The following is a 12,878-nucleotide window of genomic DNA, read 5'->3' as shown; positions in this document are numbered from 1 at the left end:
TTTTTGGGTTGTTCTGTATTTCCTTTATGTATCTTTATTGTCATCAAACTTTCTGCTGATACATAGGCAGTGGTGGCCATGTTTGATGATCACTGAGGCAATCTGATAATTTTTGTAGATTATAAAAATTGTATCATTACACTAAGTTGACACAATATCAGTTTACAGCTATTTCAGATACCTTTTTATAGAATTTTATTCTCAATTTACTTCTTGTTTTCTACTTCTTTTATTAACAGCAAATTTGTTAGCTAATCCACAGGACAAGATACAATTTTTGAAAGTGAACATCATTAAAACTGATGTAGCCATGTTTGGTTTAAATTTTCAAAGCCGTTTCAGAGAATATTTAGGCTTAAAACTGGAAACAGACGCTAAATGGTCTTCTAATTTAGAACTATACTGCTGAATGCTGCTTGTGACCAGGTGAGCCAAATTTTATTATGCTAGAATCAAACGGGGGTTGAGTAAAAAGAACACAGAAGGCAATGGAAACAGAGTATAACTGAAAAATCTCTTTAACCTTTAACCTTGAAGGAATGTAAATGTAAGAATAACTATTAGAAATCTGTAAAATACTCTTATTACCCATCTACTTGTCCTGCAGCAAGGATTTATTTTTATTCTTAACCAACAAAAGAATTGTTATTTTTTAAAAAGATAAGTTTATATAATCTCCTGTTATTTAAATATAAATGACACTTCTGTATAGATTGTTTGTGTGGTAAAGTTTACACACCTGAGTAACAATGCGTGACTTTTCAAGGAGATACTCTGATGTTCTAGCTCCAACCATTGAACCACTGTGAAAAAAGATCAAAATAAGTATGTTATTTTGGATTTAATACAAATCTTAAACAATACAACATTTATTGTAAGATTACCAGAGAGGCCACACAGTTTGAAATTTCGACCTTCTGTAAACCATGTTTAATTATATACTGAATGCAGTATTTTGTAAGTTTCAAGCAATATTACGGATAGTGACTTAGCAAAATTTGCACAAAGCTCATTAGGCACAGCATGGTACGATAATGCTTTATAACTGCCTATCTGTAATATTTGTATTCTTTGGTTTTATTGCATAAAACTCACAAAACTATAAAATAAAATGATACTGGTACTAATAGTAATTTGCACTTTCACTTTTAATTTTATAATGTAACAAATTTGGAGGCCAAATGAAGATAAATAATCGGAGCAGAAATTTCAAATGTTAAAAATTTGGTATACGATAAGTAGTTTTTCTTGCAGTATTGTTTGGTAGACATCACAGAAAATAGAAATTTACAGATAAAATAATCAAGTCCAACTTTTTTTTTGTTTTTTGATTGATTGATTGATTGATTGTTGCTTGCTTAACATCAAGTAGCAATTATTGCATGAACAAATCAAAAATAACTACAATAGGTAAGATCTGCTAGGTGGGATGATCAGGTTGAAGGCAGGAAATTTTAGATGCCACTGGAAATTAAGAGTATTTTGGAAAAGGACAGGGGCAGAGTGGCACTCATGTTACACAATCATCCAATTTAATGTCCTCATTCTGACCAGAGCAGCTGCAGATTCACATATCCTGCCGAGCCAAAGGAATGCCCCACTTAAAGAAAGCTTTTACTGCCAAAACTGAAGAAGCCCAGGGACTACCATATTTCTTTACCCCAGAAAACCCTTGGGGTTTAATTAAAGAAAAAGTTATTTTTAGGAAAAGGTAAATTAAACATTGACTTTAGTACTGTTGGTTTTAATTATTGCATTAATTATCATAGTATTGGTACAATTGCTGCAGTCAGATTTCCAATTATAGTTCTTTAGCAGCAAGTTTTTACTTTATCATAAGCAAACCAAATGTTTACAAATCAAATCAAATAACAGATTCATATTATTTCAAACTTGTTTAATAACTAATCTGTAATAAACTGTTATATTTAATAGGTAAAATAAATTGTGGAAACATGAAAATATTTTTAGGGTCACAAACAGATTATACACTACAAGAGAAGAATGTAAATATTCTTGTTGATGTTTCTAACCTTATTTTATCAACAATAAATAAACTGTTGATCTTAAATCTTGATATAAAATATCAGTGACAAAGCAATGTTCTGATTGGTATAACATGTCTGACAAGTTAGTTATCTTTTGAATATCTCAGTTGAGAATTTAGGGCTAATTTATGTCTAGTGTAAGGTGACATTCAATTCCTGTGTAAACATTGTCTCTGTGGTAATTGTATATTTCCGAATTGTTTATAAAATGATTGTTTTAACAGTGAATTAAATAAGTCATGTCATTGTTCAATAAATACAACAGTACTTAACTATCTTGTTGTATTAAGGAATAATTCAATATACACATGGTCTTTGTTTTAAATATTGTCCATTGCCTCTTTTCAACCATTTAATTTTAATATTGTGTATTATTCATATGCCGGTCAATATAGTTTCAACAAATTAATTTCTTCTAAATATCAAAGAGAGACTGACATTTTACTTGTATTTTTTCAAATGCAAATGGGCAGGTGCGCTTGACTCCAATCTTTATTGACTAGGATTTTCAGATTTCCTACCAAAGGTCAGTGGTTCTTTCTGGGCACTCCGGCTTCCTCCACCAATTAAAACTGACCACCACGAAATAGCACAATAGCGTTGAAAGTGGAGTTTAAACACCAATCAATCAAATGCATTATTCAATTATTTTTTTTTACTAGAATCTGTAATATACATAACTATACAAAAATTCAAGAAAACTTTCTATCATTAGAATTCAAGAGGTAAAGAGAATGAGTTTGGTATAGCATACTTTTAACCATGTTCTTATATTCAAAATATATAATTTCATTGTGTATTTAAGTTATTTATACCTCTTAAAAAATACTTCGATGTATTTTCCAAATCTGCTTGAATTGTCATTGCGAATTGTCTTTGCATTCCCAAATGATTCTAACAGTGGATTAGCCTCAAGGATCTGTTCAGTAATCAGATTATTACCGTTCTTGTTGACAGCAGCCAGATACTGCATCACTAACTTTGTCGCCTCTGTTTTACCGGCACCACTTTCCCCACTGTAACATGAAAAAACAGAAACATTTAGAAAATCATATTCATACAAATATTTATCAAAATACTGGGACAGCAAATATGATAGGAAAAATATTTACTATCTTTCTGGAAGAATAATAATACTGATATTTTATTGTCAAACGCTATGCAGCTTGAAGGAATATAACATATCATACATCATATTTTAGACAAGGTGTTACTATTCTTACTATTTCATATAAATCCTATTTGATTTTGGGGACCAATTTTACTAGGAGCACTAGACGGGCAGTTGAGTTGTCATAAAACTAGCTTAACCCTGCACAATGTTTAAGTACTTGTCTAAAGTGAGAAATCTTGTTAATTGTTGCAGCTGTCTCTAGCGGAGAATTTGTTATTTGTGTCATACATTTGGTGGTCTATGTCCAATCCATTAAAACATTTCTAGACTTTGGACAATTATAAATTTATTATGTGATGTGGGTACCTGTGAAATGTTGAGACAGAATAGTGACCTTTATGTCTGTTTTGTTTAACTTGTACTGGTGTAAGCAATTTTTGTACTGGTCAATCTGTCACTGAAAACAAGTCTTCACGCTGTTAAATAAATTTGCATAACAGCCATTTTCTTAACATTCTACTGAAATCTTATGTGTAGGTTTCTTCAAATACATGAAATACAAAAAAACAAAAATAAGTTAATGTTCCAAAAGAAAATAAATCTTTTGGATTTGTTTGCGTAGGTTTCAAATCTTCAAAAGGGATCTTTAATGATGAATATTCCATCATGCAGCAAAGACCAAGATGCTTTGTTAGATATATAAGAATAGGTACATATTCCATATTGCTTACTTTTCTTATTTTATAAGGTATGACAGAATTATATATCTATGAATATTATGCAAGAACTGGAATAGCATTATATTTATGGAAATTACGAGGTAAGATTAAATTTCTCACGAATCTTACTAATAAAACTAAAATGTCACATCAAAAAGTTACATGTATATAATTGTAAATTGCTTAAGTTTGATGAAAGGAAGATTACAGTAATGAGAAAGATATTTTTGTTTTGATAGGAAGTTGTCAAAGACATTCATTAAAATTTTCTAAAGTTCAAGATCTGAGTATTAATACACTGTTTAAAAAAATAATCCTTTAAATGGATATCATGTTGTGTCAACAGAGTAATTTTTAAATGTTTCTTTTATGCCTCTGGATGTGTGCCAATGTTTTAAAAACCTCAAAATATCAACAATTAATCAATAGAGCTTAGAAATAACTTAGCAGACTTCTTTTCCTTTAAGACGATTCTCTCTGACAATGAATCATTTCGTTACAATTTAATACCTTAAATGTATATAATAAACCATGCAATCAAAGTATAGCTATCTTATTCTTCTGAATGAATTTCAGATTAACCATTTTGGAGCCATTAAACACCAAATGCCTTATCTTGTACCAAAATCAATTTAAAGGCAGACCAACATATTGTACTGTTTAATATGGTTTTATCATGCCTTAAATTAATAGTAAATCCCTGAATCAAATCAAATAAGTTGCTGTAATTACACTTCATTGAAAGTTTTGTTGCACCACAATTATACAATAATGTGTATCAAGATTGCTCACATACAAAAGATAAGCAACAATAGAAAGATTCTATCAGAACGGTATTATTTAATAAAACACCTTTTATACAATATTGCATTGGGAGGACCACCTACTGAATTCTATGTCAATGACAATATTGAACATTGCGGCATTGAACTTTTCTTGGTATCTAAAATGCAGAGAAATTTCTAAAGCATTCCTCTAGTTATAAATCTATTTGATCTGAAAAAACAACTCTGCATAAAAAATATAACCTTTCGTTTTCAAAGACTTAATTTTAACCCCTATAAGTTCAAGTAAATCTAATAAAACTGACGAACAAATGATCTTATTAAACTTGGTTTAAAAACAAGTACACGAGACCAACTGATAGATATTTACACTTGTGATCTACATACACTCAAAAAGTCAAACATTTCAAATTTATCTGACAGAATTCCAATATTGTAGAGTTATACTGCCAGGCCTTGACTCTCATATTTTCATTTTAACTACAGCTAGATATAAATAAAATAAAAATATGACATAGTTTCATTCTATTAAACAAAGTATACCAATAGTTACAGATAAATTACAAAGTACAATAACACCATTTCATGATAGTTTGTTTTTAAATGACTTTTATTGGAAGCTTCCTTCTCTTAATATTTTCACCTTAAAGATAAATGACAGGTACAGCATGAAATGACCACTGCATGACCATAAGAGAAATTTGGAAATGTATATTGGACATATGAGCGAACAGATTTTTGTGCTGGACACAGAATTGCTGGTTAAGTACTTTAATAAATACTTCAACATCAAATATTAATGTAATCCTAGTCTTTAATGCACTTTTTTCTATATTGAGTGGGGTCAGACAATCAAGAACCAATCCATTATATCCTTTCATTTGGGTCATTAGAACATTTTACTAAAATAAGGATTGGACAAACAGAACATACATTATCATTGTAACCATGATGTTTATAGTCTATGAAAATCCAATGCAGTTGTATAACCTCAGTGACAAGAATTTGTACATGTATTGTTTGAAGGTCATAGAGGTGACCTGTTTAATAATAGATTTACCTGATAACAATAACTTGGTTCTCCAGGTCCTTCATCATTTTACTATATGATGTACTACCAATGGCAAAAAGATGTCTGAAAAATACAAATTTATATTCATTTAGTTATGATATTTTGCTTTATGACTCAATGCTTTATGCTCAATGATGGTTGCTTTTTAAATTCTATACATGAAAGCGATGATTTCCTTTACTCAATAACTAACCAATCCAACATTGTAATTTTGAGGTCAAATTTAATGAATTTTTTTTTTTTATGTACCAGAAGTCCAGTGTAACATTATTTTCACTTAGTTAAATACACTGAAATTGATTCTCAGGAAAATGATATACATTTTATTCAAACCATGTAAGGTGCTTGCTTGTACAATGTTCAATTTTCAAGTTTACCAAAATGTTTTGATTAGCTAACGTTGTAAACACTGGATATTCAGCTAATACCCTAACATTGAGTGGAGGAGGATACAGAGGCCTAACATGAGTACCAAAGCAGAGATGCAACTTGCATGGAATTGTAGCAGAAGATTTTTTTTTGTTTCGAGTGCAATGAAGACTATAAAGTATGACAAAATTTATGTCATATGGTTGGAAACAACAAAATTGCCCAAATGTCTGTCTAATAAATGCTATTGTAACCTTAACCTTGACCTTTGACCTTAGACCAAAAAAATCAATAAGGGTCTTTTTTTTTTACCTAAGGCCCATTATTTACCAGATAGGAAAAAGTCTGACTTATGGCTCACAAGATATTAGATCTAATGAGGGACATAAGGTCATCTGATGGGAAATAACCAATTCAAATTTTGTAAATGTAGGACATTATGGTTCCAAAACATGGAAACCAAAATTTTATGACAGACATGGGCAACAATATGTGCCAGTCACTAAATGGAGGATGCATTAAAATGTGTCTCTTTTTAAAAAACAGTAGCATATCAGAATATTTCATTTTAAAGATTTTGCAATTTTAAGGTATATCAAGAGAATTAGTTTTGTAAGCAGAAATACAACATTTTCTCTTTTTTGGCCTGAAACTGTAACACTACAACACATAGAAACCACAAATAATCGTCCAATAATCAGCAAACACTTAGTAGGCTCTTAATAGGCTAACAAAATATGTATTTCAATTTGCTATAGTTTATAGTAAGTGTTTTAAGCAATAAAATATGACTCAAACATTTATGGTAAACAAAGATAGGTGTAAGAAGACACCTGAAGTGACAGATACAAATTTATACATATTTTATATGGATTGAAAAATGTTGAAGATTTGCAAAATTATGATATGTAAAAATCATAAATCAGGTTAACTTCTGCTTTTCAAATGTCAAATATCTGAGTAGTTAATAACGAGATTTTAAAGTGATTTCTTCAAGATATCAACATGACATCTGGATCTACAAGGAATTTTGTAATAAATTCTTTTAAGGTGAAAAAACATGATAAATCAGATTGTTTGTATGAAGAAATTTTGTGTTGCTAAGCTACACTGATCTTAAATAGACAGAGTAAGATGCAATCTATCTATATAAATATTATCAAAAACCATCGGTACTTATTGGCTCACTTATAAATAACCTCTTTATACATCTCTGCAAATATTACTTTGATGTTTTGATTTCGTTGTCTATTTGCAGCAAAAAGAATTATTTATGACAGTAGTGTAGACAAGATAGCATTAACGTTTATACTCAGTATTTTCTGGATGTGAGAAGAATGACTCAAGAAAATTTTTCAAAATATTTCTGTTTTTCATTATATATCTAAATTTGAAAACATTGATGATAAAAAAAATTTATCTATATAAAAAACTTAAAAAAGATTGCAAACTAGAATCTAATCTAAATATATATAATTTTCAGATAAGGAGATTGATCGCTAAATTTAGACTAAGTGATAACTCCCTCTTAATTGAAAAGGGGAGATATTTTAAAATCCCAAGAGAGGAACGACTTTGTCATAAATGTAAAATACTAGAGGATGAGAAACATTTTTTACTCTATTGTGATTATAATAAAACACTAAGAAATGCCTTTTTTGAACACATATGTACTGAAAATAATAACTTTAATAAATTAAATGAAGAAGAAAAAATTCATTATTTACTAAATCCATCAACGCCTTTACAAACAAATAAGTTAGGATCCTTTTTGAAAAAGTCATTAGAACTGAGGGCAGGGGACTCTTAACAGCTTGTTTGTTTTTATAAATTTTGATGCTGTTTTTATTGTGTTTGTTTGATGTGTATGTATATATGTTTATTGTGTTTATACATGTTGGTCACAAACTGTAAAGCTTATAAGACAATAAAATATTTGATTTGATTTGATTTAATTATAAAGAGAATGTTACTAGTTTGAAGCAGTGGTGCAAATATTATGCTCAGATGTATTAAGGACATGCTGCTAGTAAAAAAATTACCTTTACTTGATTGTTACTAAAGAGATCACCTAACCTTGCCATCACTGGATTAGAATACATATGTCTTGCCTTTTGACATTCGCCAGAGGGGCGACATGAATCTTATTATTTCATCCAAAACATTTCTTTAGTATCTTTAATTTTAGACATCTATATTGATTTCATGTAATTTTTGCAGCCAAAATGTTGGTGCTCTAAATGTGGTTGATTGTGTTCAACGCCACTTTCAGCACTATTGGCTATCTCATGGCGGTCAGATTTTATAGGTGGAGGCCAGAATAGAAACACAGGCCCTCAACAGGAAAACTGACAATCCTAGTAAATTAAGATTGGAGTTGAAATCAACTGTCCATTTCAGGGTTTAAAGGAGTCAAAATCAACTGTCCCATGCAGGGTTTTAACTCACAACCTCAGTGTTGACAGGGTAGTAATACAGTAGATGAACTTCTTAGACCACTCGGCCACTGAAGCCTCTGTGCTCTAAATACTATACAACAAATTCTTTTTAATTTAAATTTTTTAAAAGATTATTTTTGTCTACAACGGTGACAAAAAGATATCAGCAAAGATCAACAAACTGAATATCATTACATTAGAGATATATTTTTTGATGTTGTGAAGGCAATTAATAGCTTATCATATTGTTGAAGACTATATGCTGACCTCTAGATGACTTTTAGTTTTAAGTGTCCTTGGGTTGCTGTCTCATTAATATATACCCCACATTTCCTTTTATTCATATAGAATAATAATAACTAAATTAGAGATTACCATACAACTTTAAAAAGTAAAAAGACCAAGCAGTCAGAACAAAATTAATTTTTTTGTGTTATCATTTAATATATAATGAGATGTACTATTGGTTTATAAGTCATGTAAATAAGTATTTTGATTTGTTAAAAATAAATGCATCAAAATATCAATAAATGTTCACCAATTGACAATCATCTAATAAACAAGCCCTAAAAATCTAAATTTAACCCCAAAGAATCCTCTTAATTCTAATTGTAAGATACAAGACAATCATATGCATTCCTTTTCTCATTTCAAAATTTGTATCATTTATCATACTTGGAATGTTGTCAACATATTCATTTTTTATGTTTTTAAATGATGACAACTTTAATTTCGGTAAGAGACAAAATGTACATATTTTAGATTGTAAATCGTGGATCTTTATTCACTATTCTTCTCATACAAAAATGTAATGAAACCCACCCTAGCTGAAAAATGGTCATTTTCAGTCTATTTTTTCGATTTTAATACAACCTTGAGAGGTGAACATTGGCAAAACTGTGTTTCTTTGTAATTGAATTGTTACCTTGTAGTAACAGCAAACCATCCATGCTGAATGGAAGTAAATTTGACTTGATTGTCTTGCTGTGGAATTATTAATGGCAAGCCAGGTCGCAAAATGTCCATTTTTACAGATTTCTGACAAACCAGTCACCTTGTTTTAACAGACCAGACTTTGTTCGGCCATATAATACCTCCTTGTGATCCTGAACTACCTATGCATGCATTTAGGACAATAGTTAATACCTACAGCCTATACCATTAATGTAGTGGCAATCAAACGACTACCACCCCACCTGATTTGGGCTACTATTCACAGTTTTCCGATTTTAAACTCAAAGAAGGGCATAAAGTTGTCATATTTTCATAACAACACATCTTGAAAGAGTTTATGGAACATGAATTGCCAGATTGAACTCCTTGCTGTCAACACAGTTCAGGGGGATGAATTTTAACACATGAGAGTACTCACAAGGTCAAAGGTGCATGTACAGCTTCCCATAAAGAAGACTTTTTTGTTAAATAAACTGAATGTGACTTTTTTCCTTTGTAATACTGGTTATTTCAAGCATTCCTGTCAAGTTTTGTCATAATCAGTTCAATAGTTTGAGAAAAATCTAGTATAATGTAAGACGACATCTACAGCGATTCGAGCAAAATTTCTTCGAAATATCCAAACCAAGTCGCATCATGATAGAATATAGTGTGGACCAATAAATGATCAAATATTTATCTCATCTGCCTACAAACAGTTGAATATGATACAAAAGATGACTTTAGGATGATAAATACTACTAATGGACTCAACTTGGTCTATATGCATATTCAACAAGGACACTCTTAAACATTGTAGACTAGAATAGAATTCATGACAAAAATGTCTGTTTTGTTGATCTTGTATAGCTGATCATTTAGTCTGTTTAGTTTCTCTCTATATTCTTTAGTTTTTGCGCAAAACACAAAAGAGGGTAAAAAAATATCTTAATTTAAGGGCAATCACTCCTATAAAGAGTAACAGTCTACTTACTATACCAGCAAAATTTTACTAAGTAGATCTTGTCTTGCTGATCATTTTTGCTTATTCAAGTTTCTATCTATCTATTATAATTTTTATCATATTAGGCAAAACGCAAAAAAAATGGTAAAAATCGTCATTAAAGGGCAATAACTCCAATAAGGAGTTGTCGGACATTTTCCACCACATTGTCTAAATTGTAGATTTTGTCTTGCTGATCATTTTTGCTTATTTAAGTTTCTATCTATCTATTATAATTTTTAAGATATAAGGTAGAAAACGCAAAAAATTCGTAAAAATCGTCATCAAAGGGCAATAACTCTAATAAGGAGTCGACTGACGATTTCAACCATTAGACATATTTGTAGAACTTGTCTTGATGATCATTTTTGCAATTTCAAGTTTCTCTCTATCTATTATAGTTTTCAAGATAATAGGCAAAAATGAAAAAAAAGGTAAAATTGTCATTTAAGGGCAATAACTCCTATAAGAAGTGACTTAACGGAACAATTGGTAGAGCTCAACAATTTGAACGTTTCTGCTTGTGTCAGATTTTCTCTTTTTCAAAATAATAGACAAAAACTTGCATATTACCCCTATGTACTATTTTTTAGCCATGTTGGCCATCTTGATTGTGGCAAAGTTTGGTTAAATTTGGCCAAGTATTTTCAGAGGAGAAGATTTTTGTAAAAGTTAACAGACGACGACGGACAACGGTAGCCAGACGACAGATGCCAGACGACGGGCGCCAAGTCATGAGAAAAGCTCTCTTGGCCCTTTGGGCCCGGTGAGCTAAAAGGTATGGACGATCATACATGCTATAAAAGAATGGCTGTTGCAACCAGGACTACAGGTGGGATTGGGGGCGAATGGGTTAAGAAAAAAACTGTTCATTTTAATGTGATAACATATCATAAAGACTTTCAGAAGAAAACTAAAGGAGTTTAAAAATGTCATTTACAATATATCAATATTTTCAAGCTGTCCAAATGTAAAAATATGTTAGTTATTCCATGAACTCAGTGGCACTATATTGTCAAATATGTCAACACCTAGGAACTTGTGGAAATCTCAAGTATTTATGGTCATCTTAGTACAAATATCTAAAGAAAACAATTTTACCATTTCAAATTATTTACTAAATTTCATTCTTTTCAAATACCAAACTATTTGTAACACAAAACGTTCACCTTATAAATGGTACAAACCAATTACGTATTTAGTATTTCTAAATTATCTGGGGTTACTTTTAAAACATCAGATTTTATCATAGCTTAGGGGCAATAAATTTTCAATTTGACAATATTTAGTTGAGAACATGAACTGTTAGTTCATTGGTACTGGAGATTACAAGATAACTTCAAAGAAAGTTGAAATCACAAGTTAAACTGAATTCTTTATATAAATTTTCTTACATCTGACAAATTTCCTTTTCAAAAAAACTGTTTGAAGTAAATATTTACAAGGAATTGATTGCCAAGTTACATCATTGAACAATGCCACATGATGTCAGTACCTTGATTTTCCTTGTTAAGGTTTACAATGCAGAATTTTTAAATTCAGGACAGCAGGTTAAAGGGTTCAAATTTGATTTATTGAATGGAAGTCTCAGGACCATTTGAATTTTTAAGTGGAAGGCTCTGCTTAAGAAAGTAGTAGGTCCTGTATTAAGCAGCAATGTAAAAGATGGGAGATTCTAAACTTTGTTATTAAAAAATTAAAGGTTCCTTCCAAGAATAGAGAGGTCTTAAACCATGGTCCAACATTAATTTGAACCCCTGTTGTCTTTCAGTACCTTCAAATGCTTAAAATAATTTTAATACAGTACATTTGATTACTAAGTAGAGAACTTACGGTGGTAAATTTCCAAGAGCTCGGCCTTCATACTTCTTGACCATATCCAGTCCATAGATATTAAACATCTTATAAGGGTTGACTGAAACCAGGATACTCCCAGTAAATGTCTGAAAATACAAGTTTTGAAGAAAATTTAACTTTCATCTTACTCTCCAATATCAGATGTCCATTATTCGGACTTCTAGTGTATTACAATTTTATATCAGATAAAATTAAACATTTCTTTAAAATACACAATACTGTTCCCTTAATATTGACTAATTAACAAATTTCTATTTTTTTTTCTGATTACACCTAATGTATTCTCCATGTAAATCTTCAAGATAAATGTTTTATAATACCAACTTGTATTTACCAGTACCTAACTACATCCTTTTATCCTTGTGAATGTACAAGGAAAGTTGTTGTAGAAAACTGTAATTACAGTCAATACAAACTTAAAATACCAAAACATCATCCAAATTGTATATAAATGTTAGTAGTAACACACACAAGTTGTCTTGTTTGACATTTTTGTCTCTGTTTGGACAGAAGGGTAAAGAGAAAGGTTATCAATCTCCT

At 30.5% G+C, this 12,878-nt stretch overlaps 1 protein-coding gene across 10 annotated transcripts in view; it reads right to left on the bottom strand.

Moving 5' to 3' along the window:
- The window catches only part of LOC127707404 (unconventional myosin-XV-like), a 127,019-nt gene that overhangs the window by 79,027 nt on the left and 35,114 nt on the right, over positions 1-12,878 (bottom strand). For all 10 annotated transcript variants that reach the window (XM_052211880.1, XM_052211882.1, XM_052211888.1 and 7 more), the window contains 4 exons: positions 12,315-12,424; positions 5,727-5,801; positions 2,864-3,064; positions 740-803 (listed from right to left, as the gene is read on the bottom strand). In XM_052211880.1, the coding sequence (XP_052067840.1) occupies positions 740-803; positions 2,864-3,064; positions 5,727-5,801; positions 12,315-12,424 (450 nt within the window). The remainder of the gene's footprint in view (positions 1-739; positions 804-2,863; positions 3,065-5,726; positions 5,802-12,314; positions 12,425-12,878) is intronic.

Source organism: Mytilus californianus, unplaced genomic scaffold, assembly GCF_021869535.1.
Source record: "Mytilus californianus isolate M0D057914Y unplaced genomic scaffold, xbMytCali1.0.p SCAF_7, whole genome shotgun sequence".
In the NCBI taxonomy this organism is placed as follows: Eukaryota; Metazoa; Mollusca; class Bivalvia; order Mytilida; family Mytilidae; genus Mytilus; species Mytilus californianus.
The sequence above is the reverse complement of the archived record's forward strand: the minus strand, read 5'-3'. Positions and strand labels throughout refer to the sequence as shown.